This window comes from Chionomys nivalis, chromosome 2, assembly GCF_950005125.1.
Source record: "Chionomys nivalis chromosome 2, mChiNiv1.1, whole genome shotgun sequence".
Taxonomy (NCBI): domain Eukaryota; kingdom Metazoa; phylum Chordata; class Mammalia; order Rodentia; family Cricetidae; genus Chionomys; species Chionomys nivalis.
The window spans coordinates 57,963,406-57,982,206 of record NC_080087.1 but is presented as its reverse complement, the minus strand read 5'-3'; the positions used below and the strand labels follow the sequence as shown (position 1 = coordinate 57,982,206).

Sequence of the window (18,801 nt, the reverse complement as noted above, 5' to 3'; positions counted from 1 at the left end):
TGGCTCTCTAAATCACAGGTGTATTACGTTGGGTAACAATTTGTAGTAGTAGGAGGTTGCTAGTTAGTTCCCGGCCTCTTAGCCCCGAAATAACCACACAGAAACTGCATTATTTAAATCACTGCTTGGCCCATTAGCTCTAACTTCTTCTTGGCTAACTCTTACATATTAATTTAACCCATCTCCATCAATCTGTGTATCTCTGCGTGGCAGTGGCTTACCAGGTAAAGTTCTGTCTGACTCTGGCAGGGCTACATGGCTTCTCTCTGACTCGGCCCTTCTTTTTTCCAGCATTCAGTTTAGTTTTCCCTGCCCAACTCTGTTCCCCTATAGCTGTGCTGTAGGCTCAAAGCAGTTCCTTTATTAAGCAATGCTAATCACAGCACACAGAGGGAAATCTCACATCACACAGGCATACCTCCATGAATGATCACAAGAATCGGAGCTTATTTCTGAGCAAGTGTTTTCCCAGCGCCTCTGCTTTAGCCGGGAGTAACCAGTGTCTTGGTAAACTGATTCATATTAACCAAAATCACAGTTCCAATTGTGTTTGTATGCCACAAGTGCCAGGGATGAGTGAGACACTGTGGCACAGTGCCCTTTGTGTGTGACTTGCGGGCTTAAAAATCAGTAATATCCTAATGCTGGCAATGCTTTAGAGACTCACAACAGAAATTCCGAGAGAGTCTGAATAGTTGAGCTAGTTCCACAGACGGATCTCTTCTGGTATTGAGAAACCTCTGTGCCAGCTTTAGTGATGAAACCTGCTAGAAAAAGGCATGAAGAAGTTGCTTTAAAGACTATGTTTTAAACTTGCTTCTCTCTCAGGCTGAGCAGAGGCCTGTTGACACATGACCTTGCCTCTCTTTCCCCAGATTGTTTGCAGATGCACACCCTACTTCTGTTATATTGACCCCCACCCCCACCCTTCTGAACTTTCTTGGCTCATTCAGTCCTGGGAAGTCAAAACAGAAGGATTATGAGACACGCACGCACACACACACACACACTTTAATGGCACTGGTGGTCATAGTTTATGACACAGGGACTTCTTTAGCTGACAGCACAGGAGAAGTAAACAGTCCGGGTCTATGGTGTTAGATTCGCGAGCCAGACAGCCTGGGTGTGAATTCTGGTTCTACTACTTGTTAACTGTATGACTCACAAATTACGTCACCTCTCTCGCCTCGGTGTCCTTATAAATAAAGTAGAAATAGTTGGAGCTGTCACTGGGGTTTTCTTTTGGTGGTAAATACCTGTGTTAAATATAGGTACTATAGAGAGAACCCTGGTAATGAGCCTGGGGTGTGCCGAAGACAGTAGAACCGTGGCTGTTATTAGCGGTCTCTGACGACATCCAGAGCAGTATCTTAACCTGGTTAGTAGTGCACTTCCTAATCTCATTTGGGGCCAGGCTGTTTCTGGGGGAGACATCTGTAGCTAACGACACACCTGCATAACGTCTGGATCCTTCTGGAGCCTTGGGATGGGGTCTTGGAGTCTCTTCGCAGCCCTTACCCATTTTCTATTTCCTCTGACTTCTCAGGTCCACCGTGAGGGCTGCACACACAGATATGCGCCCAGCCCCCTTCTGCCCAGTGATTTGAGAGGACAGGAATAAAAGGACTGACTTCAGTGTCTCGAGGAGGCCAATTATTTAAGCATTTTCTGGGTGCCAACCGGTAGCAAAGCGGAACCATTTCTGTTTGCCTGCCTTTTGTGTTCCCTTCCCAGGTCCCTGGGTAATAGATGCAAATGAACAGCGCAAAAGCCAAAAGGCAGGCAGTGGGCGGAGGAGGGGAGGGGGAGGGGAGCAATCAGGGAGCTGGGATAATCCAGTGTGGATGGAGGTCCTGGAATAATCAGAAGCTGCCAGGGTGTGATGGTGGCCCAGCTGGAACCGAGACTAGCCGAAAGGAAATGTGTGCCGGGGCTCACCTGTGGGCATTTCGCTATAGCAATGCCTACCAAACAAAGACATTTATGTGGTCTGACAGGAAACAGTGAAGACAGATGCAGAAGGCTCACCTGTCCAATAAAGGAAAAATGGATTTAAAAATAAAAAGTAAAGACAGAGGTTTCCCGAACCACTTAGCAGCAACTCCTATGATCCCGCAGCATACCATCGTAAAGTGCTGGGGTGAGCGTGATGTATCTTAGTTTGAGTGGCAGCTGCATTTCAGGCTGCTGTGGACTCTGCTGCTGTAACTGTTGCACAACCCTTTAGGGCCCCCAAGAAGGGCGGCTGTTAATCAGGCACAAGCTAGCTGGGTGCTTTCGTGGCTCGGAGCAGTTCTGCCCTGACGTCTTTAAGATGCTCGTGGAAACCATAAACATGATTCAATTCCCATTATCTTCATGTTGCATATTTGTTACCATTATTCTTTGAAGACTCCAAATTGGATATTAAAAATTTATGATATATATAAATGTTTGCACCGAGTTAAAAAAAAATCACTGCAGCAAATAAGAGCTTCTCATCCATCAGAGGTGTGCGAGCTGCCAGAGGAGCACGGAGAGCCATGGGGGGAGCCAGTCTGCTGCCAGCGGAGGAGCACGGAGAGTTGGGAGGAGATGCGCTGGGGAACAGCTTCTCCTTCCATCGACACGCTACATGGGAGTTTAAATACATTTTGTTAAAAGAACAAAGTAAAACAGCTTCCATCTCAGGACTCCCTATAGACTGTCTTTCACTAGCGATGAGCGGGGAGGTCCAGCTGAGAAGGTTCCTGGGTCTGGATACTGATGTTCGGGGATACTGTCCAGTGCAGAGAGCTCTCTGTCAGAGCTGCAGGCAGACACACAACTCAAGATGCATAGATCTCTATGTGTACGGAAGTTCAGAGCAGGGAGAACAAAATATTTCTGAACATTGGCTTAAAGCACAAGCAGGAGTTAATGAATCCATTTGAACAGTATTTACAGGTGTCTTAGTCAGGGTGACCACTGCCGCGATAAAACGTCATAACCAAAGCAACGTGGGGGGAAAGGGTCCATTTGGCTCTGTTCACTGTAGGAGTCAGGGCAGGAACTCAGACAGGGCAGGAGCCTGGAAGGCAGGGGCTGGTGCAGAGACCGTGGAGGAGTGCTGCTTACTTGGCTTGTTCTTCATCGCTGGCCTGGACTGCTTTCTTACAGAACTCAGGACCATGAGCCAGGGTTTGCATCACCCACAATGGGCTGAGTCCTCCCTCATCGCTAGTTAAGAAAATGCCCTACAGGGTTGCCTATAGCCCGATCTTATGGAAGCATTTTCTCAACTGAGGCTCCCTCCTCTCTGATGACTTTGCTTGTGTCAAGTTGACATAAAACTAGCCAGCACACTGGGCAAATGTTATACAGGCATGGCCGGGGGTTCATATATAAGATGTGGTCTCTGCCCTCAAAGGATTAGAAAGGATTTGTTTATGAGTCATAAGGAAAAGGGGCATAAAGGAGGTGTCCGAGACTGGCCTGGGACACTAGGAAAAGGTAAGATATGGGACCCAAGGAAGAGGGCACCTAGCTCGCTAGTCTAACTTAGGAACGGGTTTATGGGTGAGAATTTATCAGAAAAGAGCAGAGGTTAAGTCTGGGGGCGGGGGAGGAGAGAGAGAGAGAGAGAGAGAGAGAGAGAGAGAGAGAGAGAGAGAGAGAGAGAGGTGGGACAGAAGGGTTGCTGGCCACCATCTAATCAGGTACAAGCGTGCTGTGGGGCTGAGAACCCGCTAAGTAGAAGGGATAGGTGTTGGGGAGAAGCCCATGGAACAGGTTGTGGAGGTCAAATATGAGACACGTGGAACTCAGGCAAGGAGAGCGCTCTGGGGGATGGGGACTAGGGTGCAAGGCAGAGTGGCACCGCGGTTGAAGGGTGGGAATCCATTCATTCACTCCGTCCCTCATGAGCAGAGCCCTGTAATACGCCAGGTGCTAGACCATGCCCTGGAGAGTTGCAGCTGAATGGAACACAGTGTGTACACACAGGGGCCCCACTGAATCATGTGCTCCTGGGGCTCAGGCTAGGACTTGGAAGAAGAGCTCACAGGTGGCTTCCATAAAGCAATGCAGTTGAGGAGGTTCAATGATGTGAAAGAATTTTCCAGAAGTGGAAAGGAGAGATGGATTCTATTTTTACCCATGAAAATGAGGGTAAAGAAGAAGAAATAGTCGAGGGGACCCGGGGATTTAGTCCGGAGGTACAGACCCACTGAGATGAGAGCAACTGGGTTATAACTCAGGGGAGGGCAGGGAACCACTCCAGAGACCTCCCTATGCTATCCCAGCCCAGGGCAGGAACGCTGGGCAGAGCTCTGGGGGGGGGGGTCTGCCTCACAGGACAGAAGCACCAGCTGACCTTTTGATCATAAATGTGTTCCTCATCCTATGGAAGGAAGGCAGTCTGTGGTAGCTGCCAATGCCTCTGAGCGCCCTTGATACATAAGCACGTGGTATCAGAAAAGGAAACAAAATTTCCAAGATGGAGTTCTCATTCGCTTACTATGAGTCTGAGAAAGAAGTCTTATTGCTTCTGGTTCAAAACATTAGTTATAAAATAGAAAGTTAATGTTCCCCTTCTGTCTCTATAACGCCTCATCTCTAACCCTGTTCCCACAACTTTGCATGTACTATTTTTGATGTTCCCAAGTCTGGTACCAGCACCACACGCGTGGGCTGACACAGCCGCATCTGCTGTAGCACTGGAGGAATCCGGAACCTCCACCGCATTCTCTGCCCCGTAGTTCTGACTCCAGGCAAAACCTTTCCTTGTTTCCAAAAGAAGTGACGACGCAGTGACACTGAGGTCTAAGCTCCATTTCTCATGGGGAGGTATAATTGCAAAGCTTCATTGTCTTTCTACATGACAGTGACATTAGCCTCTCCTTCGAGGCAGAAACATCCCTCTCGTCTGAGAGAGACAAATGGAGCTGTTTCTAGAATGTCCAGAGACAGCAAATGCTGACTTTTGCTTCAGTAAGAACATTTCACCAAGACGTTTTTTCCAAAGAAAGAAGGGAGTTCTTTGAAGAATTAGAATTTGTTACAGAGGAAATTAAAAATGAAACAGGTAGCGATTCATAGAGAAGTTTGGAGTAGAGAGTTATGTCATTAGCTAATTTCCTCACCTAGGGTTTAGTTCAGTACTGGGCGCAACATGGAAACAGATGTGCGAGGCCGAGCATGCTGGTACACACCTGTAATCCCAGCACTTGGAAGGCTGAGGCAAGAGGATCTTGAGTTTGAAGCCAGTGTGTGCTACATAGCAAAACTATTTCAGAAAACAAAAACAGGGCTGGGAGATGGCTCAGCAGTTAAGAGGACACTCTGCTCTTGCACACGACATAGTTTTATTTCCAGCGTCTGGGGGTGGGGGTGGAGCTCACATCTGCTTCTAACTCCAGGTGTGTGTGTGTGTGTGTGTGTGTGTGAGGGGGTGGGGTGGAGCTCACAGTTACTTCTAACTCCAGGTGTGTGTGTGTGTATGTGTGTGTGTGATTGTATGCATGAGGGGTTGGGGGCGGAACTCATAGCTATTTCTAACTCTGGGTGTTTGTGTGTGTGTGTGTGTAGTTGTATGTGTGTGTGGGGGGGTGTTCACAACTACTTCTGACTCCAGGTGTGGGTGGGTGTGGTTGTGTGTGCGTGTGATTCTGTGGGGGGGGGCATTCACAGCTGCTTCTAACACCAGCTTCAGGGATGTCTGGGGCCTCTAGACTCTGCAGACACCTGCCCTCACCATGAGAATGTGCCTGTGTGTTCACGTGTACAGATACATTAAAAACCCAAACAAATCTTTTTAAAGCACAAGCCTATGTAGAAATCTTACAGTTTTAGTGAAGATTTTTTTACTTTGGTTTCTATTATAGCAAAATGAGAAGCTTTCTTAGAGCATCACGTCAGAAATTTACCTTTGGCCCGGCAGTCACATTTATTATTACACATTTGTAGTGAAATACAACTCACTTACTTTTCCCCGTAGTAGCACAAGTGTCTGGCACATTAGTCCTAATTCAACTGTTGGGAAGAAGACACATGGAGTGAGTTAGTCGACATTCCTTCATTTCAGAACTGACACTCCAGACCAAAGTCAGACATTCACACTGTCCTCCGGGCCAGTGGGTGCCAAGAGGCACCTGTAGGGTGGTCTACCCCTGGCAGTCGGTTAGATGTCCATTGTTTGTCGAGAACGTACGAACAATAATAAAACTGGCTGCAAGTCCATCTGCTCTTTGCTATTACCAAGGCCTGCTGCTTTGGGATAATTTCATGTCCACATCCTCTTCCGCAGGGGCAGTTGGCTCCCTCTGTCTGCACCCCCACCATTAACTCATTATCTGGTACCCCAGATTGAGCAGATATAGAATAAGGCACGGGAAGCAATATATGAGATTCAAAGAAATCTTAAAATGAATCTACACGTAAGTTTATAGAGCTGCATGGAGTCTACCTGATGTTGCCCACAAGATGCCAGGGAACGGTGAGAGGGAGCATTTTGGACAGTGTTTACCAGACCATGGTTGAAGATAGTGATGGGAGATTTAACCCTGCCTTGCCCTCTTCAAAATTTCACCCTTGTTGGGGAGATGGAAGTCATGCTGAGAGACTTGGTTGGAGAGGTGAAAGAAGGCATTCGCCAAGAAGTTAAATAAAAGCTCTCCCACTGTAGCATAGCTGTTCATTAAAACCAAGAGGCAAACAGACAAACATGAAATTTTGCTGACATGGCAGCTAGTCCCCTGACCTCTCAACCCTCACCCTTGAGAATAAGACCCATCTCGGGGGCCACATCTACCAAGCATTGCATAGTGTCTCAGTGTCCTTCCAATGCCTAACGATGCCCTCCTTAGCCCAGCAGTTCTTGGCTCTATTTTTACATTGCTGACATCTGAGAGCTTCTTATTATTTGGTTTTGTTTTTATGAATTCACACCACACACACACACACACACAAACTACACTCTGAACCCTTCACTGGACCAATTAAATTATTTTTGTGGAAAGTAGAAGATAAGAAATAGGAACCAATATGTTAGTAAACAAACAGGAAGCGACCCAGTCAAGAGATGGTTCTAATATAAAACCAGGGTAGAGGGTTACTGACTAGTTGAATGTACTTAATTCCACTTAGGAATAATTTAAAATTTCATTTTAAGACTTCATAATGCAAGGGGGTCACTAGGGAGAGGTGTGTGTCAGTGCACGCATGCTAACAGATGTAAGGGTGACGGCTCTAGATTTCTTGGACTTGACATGATCTCCATCCTATGCCATAGGTGGAAACCCAGGAAACAGTGAAACAGTGGAATTATTTCTTTTCTTTTTCATATCACTCATTTATTTGCATGTGTGCACACACATGTGCCGGTGCCTTGCCATAGTACATGTGGGCAGGTCAGAGGACAACCTGGGAGTCAGTTCTCTCCACCCACCATGTGGGTGCCCGGGATTGAATCAGGTCTCCAGGCTTAGCCATAAGTGCCTTGTCCACTGATCCATCTCCATGGCCCTGGAAGATAGGATTTCTTGGACTCTGGAGTCAGCCTGAGTGTCTGAGAGAGCAATGGGGGTGAACACAATGGATCAACGGAAAGACAAGTTTCTGGCTTCTCTTTATTTCCCAGTGTCCCCAGTTTTCTCTATTCTCTTCTGTTGCTACTTAACAAAACCCCCTGATGATAAGGCTTGATAGGAAACTATAAAGCACACTCAAATCTTAGATAACAAGGACACTTTTGTCTCCTAAACACATAAAAAGTATTGTGAGCACCTTGCATGTAAGTGGAATGAATGTATTTTTGCCACTTATGTTGAAAATATCCCTAGGCATCTGGTGTGTATGAATGTGTATACATAGTACATGCATAATAAACATATTCCACCTTATGAATATTTATACACAAGATACATATATATTGAATATAGACATACATATGTAAATAGTAGCCCTTGTAAACGATATGCAAATTGTGCTTCTGAGCATATGTATCACAGTGCATCAGGAATATAATAAATCCACCACCAAGCAAGACATATTTTGAGGTGGTATTTTCTTGAGCTGGTTATGATAGGATCTAGTTACTATCCAGGTAGGTGTTATTTTTCATCCGTGAGAAGTAACGTCACTGGACATGGCAGCGTTACTTGAAACAATTGTGGTTCCTTTCCTTCAGAGGTCTGTTCTCCACACAGTAACTTACAATTTCGCTAGAAAGAAGCTAATATTGCTGCCACCCATTGGCGTCTCAACCCCTTCCAACTGCCCTTGGCCTGTGTACTCACCGCTGCCCCGTCTGCTGGGGTTTAAACTGGATCCCCTTTGAGTTCCATCAGCCTGCACTGTGACGTCCCTGCAGAGGTGTTCCCATGCAGTGGGGAGGAGCGTCATTGGTTTCAGCAGACTGTGTAGCCACAGGACACAATGCTCACTTCTTTCTCCATCACATACAGCCTGTCCTAGGACACATCTTAATTTAGCTCTGGTTTTCTGGGGGATAACGGCATAAAGAAAGACATCAGATTGCAGTGAGGGTCATCAAAGCTATCTCAAAACTGAAACCCAAACAGAGCAATCTCTTTCCACACAGACTTGCTATAAGTCAACCAGCCATTCCTGACCCTGTCATTCCATTTCCCAGCTCCTTCTAGAACCCTCACGAAGAGTAGCAGAAGCGTTTATTAAATACAAGCTATACAATTCTTAAATGTGCCGAGTATGGATTCCTTTTTAAATGACAGTCTACAGAACAGCTGGGAGCTCCAAGTGACCCTTGTCGGGCCCGACTTTGCCCTGTCAGAGCTATACTACGCAGGCCTTGTCATTGCTGTGTCACTGATTCTGCTCGCCCCCACCCCCATCCCCACTCCCCATATATCACAACAGGTAGTTCTCAGCTGTTCCCTTGGTGCCAGACATACATTTTATCTAAAGAGACAGCAGACAGAACTACCTGCTGCTTCCTGCGCGGCTCTCCCTGTGTTTCTCTCCTTTCTCCTACCTCACTGGGGCCTTTAAAACTCAGCTGGCAGGGAGCCAAGAGCTCATCATTTTAATGCAGTGCAAAATGGAATATGCATAATTATATGCAAGCCATATGTGAGGGAGGCAAGCTCAGCTGTGGATTTTAGGGGGCCAGGCGAGAGAGAGAGAGAGAGAGAGAGAGAGAGAGAGAGAGAGAGAGAGAGAGAGAGAGCGAGCTGCAGAGTGCAAGTGTCACCCAATGAATGGATTAATGAGTGTGCTTCAGACACGCCCCTTTCACCCACCTCTCCCTCATGCCAGCTCGAAATCAGAAACCAATGGCGATTAGGAAGAGAGAATGCGGACCACAATTGGTGTTACTGATGGATAATAATGTGAATGCCTCTATTGAAATGGCAGCTTTTTTTAATTGACAGCGTAGATCAAAATAACCAGGAACTTTTAACACAGCTTCTGAATTAGATCTATTTTTTTTTTACTGCATTTGATTGAAGAATCATTGTTCTTATGAGCTCATCAATTCTTTAGGATCTTTATTTAAAAACCAAGGGGAATCAATTTATTTCTAATAGTATTACAGTTCAAAATATAACTATGCAAATTGCTTTTCTTTATGGCCTTGCTATTAGAGTTTCTTAAAAGTGCATTATCTAGAGATTGCTTAAGCATGCCAAAAAGTTTAAACACGTGTGTATGTCGTATAATCCTGATTGTGCAGCGAGCCGTGCCGCTGTGTCACTGACAGACACTCAAGGAGTGGTGATCTCCAACAAAACTCGCTGATTTGGGTTTGCTGTGTATCATTTGAACTGTTACACCACGACGGATTTGCATGTTCAAACTAAACAATATATAAAGAAAAACAAAACTCAAATTTTGATATCTAAAAGGCATACTGCGTATTTAAACAAACTTCTTAATGATGTTGTTATTTCTGGATTCCCGTTTGTTTAATGATCTGAGCTGTTATGCTTTTAGCTTTTTTTTTCCTTCCATTATTTGTAAGTCCCTAAATAGGCCATTATATTTCCCTTCAGGCTAGAGATGAAGATGGACGTGCTGAAACTTTCCCACAGCAGCACTATGCTAAGGAAACTCCAAGGCTTGCCTTCAAGAATAACTGCGAACTACTTGTAAGAATAACATACTTGCAACAAGTCTAGAATGTTACTTTAGCACAGCGAAACAGTTTTTGAGAGGGTTTGTTCATGATTACATAATTTATGAAATATTATATTTTTCTGTGTAGAGTTCTAAGTGCTAATTCTGATATCACTGCATATTAATTATAAGATCTCAAGTTGTTGCAAATCTTTTATATCTGATTTTAGAGCTTGGATGGCCCTGTCTTTATTAGCTTGGTTTGTATTGTAGATTATAAGCAGTCACTTGGAGAATGGCTAGTAAAGTTAAAAATATAACTTGGATACATGGAGCTTGGAGAAAATCCCACCCCACCCCTCCCTCCCTCCCACGCCCTAAATGTGCGCTATTGTAGCAGACAGCGGTTGCTGGGTTTGCTTCTGATAGGAAAGATAGTCCATTTGACACACAGCACTCCCTGTAGGATTCAAGTCTTCCTCCACTCTCTTGCCAAACTCCACAGTTTCTCCCCTGCAGAAGGAGTCAATAGTCACAGGGTGGGGGATGTTTACTGTCAGAGAGAGAGGGGACATCAGCTGTGATGAAACTCGGTTCCAACGCAAGGTTAATTTGCTGTTCATTTTAGCATTTACAGCGAGACAAGATGAAAAGCAAGCAGGAATGCCTATTATATTTCTATTAAATGAATCTGTTGGGACCTAACATTCTTGATTAGCTTTTGAAAACGAGTGCTCGGCAATGCATTTTGTGTTTACCTAAAGTAAACAGAGAATGAATTGTCATTTATTAGAGCATCAGACCCTGCTTTGGAAAATGGAGCTTTATGAAGGCTCTAGCATGTTGTCCCTAAATGTTCTTTTCTTTTCAATCTCATTAAAGCCAAAACCATTTGCTCCAACTAAATGGAAACAGGGAAAGAAGATGAAGATGCTCGGCTGTTACATTTCGAGGTAGTTTAATTCCTGTTTGGATTTTTGGCCAAATAGGATAGAGCTTTGCCAGGTCTCTGCATTAGGAATTCCCACGTGCAACAGCCTTTGGATTTGGCTCTGACACCAACTATTCATTAGAAACCAAGTGGCCAGAGAGCAGGAGAAGACTGAAACATACAGGCCATCCCCACTGCAGCGGCCGTATGTTGACAGCGAGGACCTCCTCCATGCAGCACAGCAGGCAGTCGCAATAGCACCACCCAGCTTGTGTGTGCAGTGCCCTTGACCAACCAACCTGCAGGCAGACTCGCTGCTTCTAAATGCAACTGTTCACATGAACATTTAACTCACCTTATATTTTATTTGAGGGCTCTTAAACTCTCAGGTCTGCTATCGCATTACCTATTCTGCAGGAAGCCCTTTTCACTTGGTTCTTTAATGCTGTCTTGGTAACTGGTTACCCCATGCCTGGGGAGAGGAGGGAGGGCTTTTTATGATGTTTTGGTATCAGAATGCTTTCAGGGGTGGCTTACTTCTTTTGACAAAGACTGTGAAGACCTATATACCACACTTAATTCCCCCTATGTATTGGAAAGGTAAATGTACTTGAGTATATACTGGAGGATTTTTTTTTTTTTAATAATGTGAACATTGTCTCCAGATACCTTTAGAGAAAATAGATGCTTTGTGATTGCCTGGCTTACAGCAGTACTGTGTTGGCAGGAGTTTGAGAGATTTGGGACAATCTTCATTGCAGTGTGGTTGCCATTAGAAAGGCTTTGTTTTGTTCAGTAGACTTCCCTGAGATTAAAAAAGAATAAGAAAGAAAAAACAAATAAGCTTATTTCTCTAAGGAGAAATTTAAAAATACACACATATATGTATAAATTGCCAGCTGCAAGAAAAGTAATGTGTTTGGCTATTGTGAACTGAGAAGTTAACGTTTCTTTGCAAAAGAACTGCTCATTCTTCAGAGAGAGATGGGAGTTCCTTGGAGGTTTCTTACTATAGTTTGGAGCCGATTTGTAAAGAATCTGACAGGGAGGATTGCAAACTCTACTCCAAAGTGCCTTTTTAGCTTAAGGGTGGTTCTGGCATCTTCTTCCATGGCTAGCTGCAGCCCCAGCAGCAGCCGGCTTGGAGAGTAAGCAAAGTGCCGAGGGCACAGAGGTCTTTGGAGTTCTCAGGTGACCAGAAGCTCACAGCTAGAAGGCTTGTCCTCTGGGCCACAGGAACTGACAGAAAAGGGCCAAGACCAGGAAGACAGGACATTGGCTCTGTATTATTGATGGCAGGATGTTTCTGTGCCCCTCCTCTAGCCCACACTTCTTGGAAGAGGCAGGAATATTGAATAACTTACAAAAAAACAAAGTAAAATCAATGCCTGGAATACACAAGTGTGTGTAATCAGAAGGCACCAACAAAGACAGCGCTGGCTGTAGTAGAGGCTGCCGTGCAAATGGAGCATTCCTGTAGGGTATTGATTTTTCCATTTAGATCCCAAACTGTGATGTGTGCCTTCACGCTAATGTACTGTTCACACGACTAGATATTTAGCTTGGTGGCCAAGATTCTTTCTTTGGTGGTAACATAGTGGTTTCCTCACGGCTTTTAAGTTAATTTAGAAAATGCAAGGCTATAAAGACCAATAATTAGATAAATAAGTCCTATGTGATGGGCCACAGTTCAGTGTGGCCACCTAGCTCTTCATAGACAGAGGTGTGTCTGTGTGTGTGTGTGTGTGTGTGTGTGTGTGTGTGTGTGTGTAAGAAATGGCTTTGCTACATAGTCAATATGACCAAAGAAGACAACTTTCAGTAAAAGAAAGTGTAGGTGATTTGTGTCATCTCAATGCTAACAGCAACATAGCATTCAAGAACTAAGGAAGGAGAATGGTTAGAGCTGGCCAAGGTGACCAGCGCTTGTACCAAATTCCAACTCCATTGTCAGTCCCTTTATGGTCATTAAGTTTCTTCCCGGAGAAATAAGCTGGGGGCTGCAAGGTTTCTCACCTCCCTAATTAAATGCTCATTCAGACACTGGACTGTAGGAGCTATGGTAGAAAATCCTTAAGGGATTTTGACTTCATATTTTCTCATTAGCCAGTTTTTCTGTTCACAAGAACAGACTGGGTATAAAATTGTGCCCAGGAAGGGAAAGACCTACAATGAAAGGAAGTTGTTGAAAGGTTTCAAGAAAAAAATTGAGAATGACATTCCAATTTGTGTGTGCATGTGTGTATGCATCCATCTTTGCTTATGTGTATATCTATCTTGGTGTGTGTATCCATCTTGGTGTGTGTGTGTGTGTGTGTGTATGTGTTCATCTTGGTGTGTGTGTATGTGTCCATCTTGGGGTGTGTGTGTTTGTTTGTATCCATCTTGAGGTGTGTGTATATATCTATTGCTGGGTGTGTAGGTGTACATGTGTGTATCCATCTTGGGGTGTGTGTGTATGTGTATCTATCTTGGGGTGTGTGTGTGTGCGTGTGTATCCATCTTGGTATGTGTGTGTGCCTGCTTAGGCCAGGCTGTTGGCCAGTGAGTCTCCAAGATTCCCTGTCTCTCCAGAGCTGGAATTACAGGTTAGAAAAAGAGCAACTTTTCCTGTAGGAAGCCCTGAGAAGGACACAAGAAAAGGAAATGCAGGGGAAAATAAGCTCGTCTGACCTGACTTCAGCTTCTGGAATCATCACCCAGAGCTTGAATCTCTATGGCTTCCTCCGGCTGGAAGGGTGAGGACTGTGAAGAAGGAGAGGGAGGGAACCCACAGCTGGGAGGCAAAATAAAAATAGCATGGAAAAGAGTTCTTTCTGGTCACTTACAATGCCAGTGAAGGGAGATGAAAGCTATTTTAGTCTCCTCATGAGCAGACATGATGCGGAGGAGAGCGCTTAGTTGATTGCTCCACCTCGGTTCCTTCTGGAGGCAGGCAGGTGGATACGTCATCCTCCAGCTTCAGGAATGCCCGTGTCAGTGCAGCGTTCAGCTCGCAAGTATCTTCCATGCATTCATACATTGTCCATTGTTCCGTGTAGAGAGAGGCATGGATAGGGCAAAGATACTGTCCCTGCCCAGAAGGAGTGCATGGTTCAGCAGAACCAGCATACCTAGCATGGTAGCCATTAAGTTATGGGTTCTCCGATAAGACGGTCAAGTTTGCCCCACAGATCCAAAGGCATAAGATAATATGTCATCACAGTGGACTCAGGTTTTTATCTCTTGGGCCTCTCTGAGTTTACCGTCTTCATCTGCAAGTCTCGGGGGATATTGTAAAGACGACATGATGGTATATTTAAGGTACCTGTTGTCAGTACAGGTTAGCTACGCAATTGTGATCCTTATGGTCATTGTGGTGGTTGCCATTGCATGGTAAGCCATGCCCTGGGAAAGTACTAGGAAGGTTCCGGTGTGTGAAAGAGGGTGAAATTCTTGTCTCATGCAGCCAGTGTGCTGCATGGAAGATGCTTTTGCTCTGGGCCTTGCTACAGGTGGAGGTCGATTATAGGAATTGGTGAGGAAGGGAAGGGGTATAGCGAGCAGCAGGAAGGCAGGATGGTAGGGAAGTGCAGGCCGTGTGCCCTGTAGCTGGGTAGCATCTCAGTTGGCCAAGTGTTGAGAACCTGAAGACTAAGGAGAAGGCAGGTGGGCAGGTCTGTGAGGAGTCCTCATCCCTGACCCATTCTGTGGGTTCCTAGTGTTTCTACAGATTAAGAATTACTGTGGACAGTTTCTCCTGTTCAGAAGTATATGAACTATCATGTGCCCCATGTGCTCTTCCCAAGTTCAAACACTCATCAACTAGAGGCTACTCTTGCTCACTTGTCCCTTTTCTCTTGATATCCCATTATTATTATTATTATTATTATTATTATTATTATTATTATTATGTTTTATTTGAAATAGAATTACATTGCTTCCTTCCTCCCACTCCTCCCTCTAGCCCTTCCCATGTATCCCCTCCAACCTCTCCCATGGTTCCCCTCAAGTTGAGTCTCTTTTTCTTTGATTATTATTGTTATAAACACACAACATAGAACACACACGCGCACAAAACCTGCTGTGTCTATGTTTGTTGTTTGTGCGTGTATGGTTTCAGAGCTGACTACTGTCACTCTGCATTGGACAACAATAAGGCGCCCACCCCTGAGAGGCTAGCTCTCCTCCTAGCAGTCACTGGTTTCCTGTAGCTCTTTGTCTAGGGGTGGAGCACTATGAAAACCTCTCCCTTCTACATTAAAACATCCATTCTATAGCCCCTCTTCTAACCTTGTTGGTGCAGCCACTTCCAGGAGCACCTGTTTCACGGTGAACTTCTTGGTACTCTGGCTCTCACAACCTTTCTACCTCCTCTTCCTCAATGGTCCCCAAGCCCTAGACTCTGGAGCTGGGATGTACATGATTACATTGGGGCTGGGCTCTCCACAATCCCCTGGCCTTTGCCTTGTGTCCAGCTGTGGTTTCCTCTGATGCTCTCCACTTGCTGCAAAGAGAGGCTCCTTTGATGAGGAGTGGCGGCTGCACTGACCTGTGGGTATAAGGATAAGACAGAGCATGTAGGAAGGAATTCTGCTGATCTACCAAGTGGAGGCAGTAGACTCTTTTCTAAGGCTCACGACCTCACTAGCCCAGAGAAACTGGTTTAGGACGATAATACTAGGCATTGCTTCCCTCCTGTTGAGAGGCTTATGTCCAACTAGACAGCTGTTGGTTACTGCCGACACGTGAGTACCACTTATTACAGCTTCACAGGAGTCTTGCCATGCTGGTCTCTGTCGTGGTTCATAGGTGACCCGCTGGGTAGGACTGTTAGTCGCTTCCCTCCCTTCACAGCTCATATAGTATCTTCTAGAATCGTGACTGCCAGACCACAGCAAAGGTACTTTCAGGTCAGATCTAGCGCAGATCATCCAAGTCCTATGTGCTAAGTGCGTCATGTCTTCGGCAATTGGGACTCACTCGGGCCCTTGGAGGCAGCTTAGAGCTGCACTGATAGTTCCTGTGGTTTGAGAGTCACCTGGCCTACCCTGACCAACTGCTCAGAAGGAAGCTTCTTGTGCCTGGTACAGCGGTTTTGTTAGTCTATGGTTCTTATAGAGAGCATTGTCAGCCCAAGTGGCTTAACTTTCTTCAGGGTGTGTGTGTGTGTACATGTGTGTACCTGTGTACATGTGTGTACATGTGTGCGTACGTGTGTGTACATGTGTGTGTACATGTGTGTACGTGTGCATGAGTGTATGTGTACACTTGTATGTACTGTGTATAATTTTAAGTAAATATAAATTACTACGATTCTCCGAAACTTTATCAAACAACATTGGTATTTGTCCCTTGTCCCTCCTCCTTCTATATTGACTCCCCCTCCCTCCTCCTTGGTTGAAGCCCTCCTTCCATTTTCCACTTTGTATTACCTGCATCCTGCTAGCTGCCCCCACCAACCCTGCCTGTGGTCTCTGGTTTCTGTGGTTACTCCGTGTTGTATATTCACATCTGAGGATTTGGAGCAGGGATCGGCAGATGAGAGGGAACATTGAATGTTTGTTTGTCTTCCTGGGCCCGTGTTACCTCATTCATTATAATCTCTTCCATGCCCATCTATCTACCTGCAAATGTCATAATTTCATTTTTCTCTACAGCTGAATTGTATTCCATTGGGTACATGTATTGCCTTTTCATTATCCATTTATCTGTCAAAGGACATTTAGTTTGTTTCCATTTTCTAGCTCTCGTGACTAGGGCAGCAATGAACACAACTGAGCAAAAGCCTGTGCGGTAGGAAGCTGAGTCCTTGCGCATGTGCAAAGCAGTGTATAGCTGGGTCGTATGGTAGGCTTATTTTTATTTTTAATTTTTTTTCTGTGCATTCTCCGTACTGATTTCCAGATGACGGCCCCGATTTGCACTCCCACGAACAGGGAGTGAGTTTTTCTTTCTCCACAACCTGGCCAGGATGTGTTGTCAATTGTTTTGTTGATCTTATCCATTCTGACTGGGCTGAGACAAAAATCTCCAAATTGTCTTAATTTGTGTTTCCCTAATTGCTAAGGCTGATGGGCAGGCACTTCCTGGGGTGCTTCTTAGCCATGTTTATTTCTCCTATACAGAATCCTGTTTTGATCCCTAGCCCATTCTTAACCAGCTGTTCCCCTAGAGCGTGTGTTCTCTCTTTTTTGGTGGAGAGATTTTGTTTGTTTATTTGTTTTTGGTAAAGGTTTTGGTGGGGAAAGCTGCATTGATGTCAATTAAGAGGGGAATTGGAGCTTTGGAGCTAGTCACATAACGGCCCTCACTTGTGCTCTGGGTTCCCTTCTGCCCGTATAACCTTGTACATCTCTGGCTATCTGGCCATGTTTTCAAAGCCCCCAAAGGAAGTGACATACCTCAGTTCCGGGAACGGCTTGCATCTCTGCTCTCTTGCCTCTGCTTCCACATGCATCTGTTTTAAAATAAGGCCGACTTTCTTTGAACTCAGTGCACCAACACCTGCCAGCCCCATCGTAGCAAAGAGGGAGAGCTGGATGGCTATCAAGTGTTGGGTTTGCCGTGCTACGGCTAGAACCACTGTATCACGGACACGCAATAGGAGCCTTCATAGTATGACAGCCACTGCCGCCTTTCATTTGGAACGTAATCAGCTTTGCAGAATAGTTCTAAGTGACCAAAGTCCTTCTCCCCATGCCGCTGTTCTAACCAAAGCCGCGTGTAACCCCACTCAGTTCACACGGACAGATCGTTGCTTTGACGTGGCAGCTGAGCTACACAAGCTCTAAAAATGGGTTCACGTGACACACCTGAACTCCCTCGGAAGCAAATCAAACACTGTAGGGCATAACCACGCATCACATACTGTGTATCGGTTTCCCACAAGAGTGACAGCGAGAGCCCCAAAGGGTAGAATGACCCAGGACATGGCAGGGACTGACTGACTGCTGTCTGGAGAGAACTGGCCTATCTCTCTGTCTTTCTACCCATCTTCCCGATCCTTCTACTCGTGAACTACTCCTGTGTTCCCATAGAATTCTGAGCTGGCTTTCAGACAAATAAAAGACCTTCTGGAAATGAAAGCAATGGTCTTAAACTAAGCAAGATATGGTTCTGACAAGGGTGGACCATTTATGCTCTTTGGTGAGGCCATCTTGATTATACACATACTGAAGGGGTGGCTGCCGTATTTCCTGTTTCATCGGCACATTCCTCTGCTGCCACCTGAGCGGTGGCCCTACTTTGTTCTCTGACTTTGTCAAAAAGACTCTGGGATCCTCTTTCTGCCATGGTCTTGTGGTTCAGAACCGTTTTTGTTTCCTTATTGTGTAAAGACCCTCCAGAGCACATTGGGCCTTCTCCTCTCTCCTCCCACCTGTACAAACCATATCCTAAGTCTGTTTTTAGTTCCTTTTATTTGCAGAGGAAGCAACCTAGGGACAGGCTAGAGTTGCCAGCTCCTGCCTTCATCCCGAGGCTTTGTGGGATGCAGAAGCCTTGATTGGATCTGAGGCCCTGGTTGTCTCTTGCAAGGCTTGGAGAAAACTTTGTCTTTCTAGTTTTAGGGCAGCTGAATGGGAAGGTCTGAAGTAGAGTGGTTAGTTTTTCACATTGGCTTCCCACACGGCACATGCAGACGTTCTTGGAGCCAGAGAGACAGAAGTGAGGCCATGTGTTCTCTAAGGGAGACGCTGTGGTTTGGCAGGTGAGCGCAGGAGTCTGTACCTTCTCTGCCAGCCCCGCGACACCGGCAAAGTTCCTGTCCCAGGTCCCTTAGGGTGAAAAAAAACATCCCACACTTCATAGGGAGATCTGAAAACCAAAAAGAT

At 45.5% G+C, this 18,801-nt stretch overlaps 1 protein-coding gene across 2 annotated transcripts in view; it reads left to right on the top strand.

Annotated features, from left to right (window-relative positions):
- Window positions 1-18,801, top strand: part of Sobp (sine oculis binding protein homolog) — a 168,928-nt gene that overhangs the window by 90,356 nt on the left and 59,771 nt on the right. The window contains exon 5 of one of the 2 annotated variants that reach the window (XM_057762049.1): window positions 9,993-10,088. The exons of the other annotated variant lie outside the window; for it this stretch is intronic. Coding sequence (XP_057618032.1) covers window positions 9,993-10,088 — 96 coding nt within the window. The remainder of the gene's footprint in view (window positions 1-9,992; window positions 10,089-18,801) is intronic. 2 annotated transcript variants of the gene reach the window in all.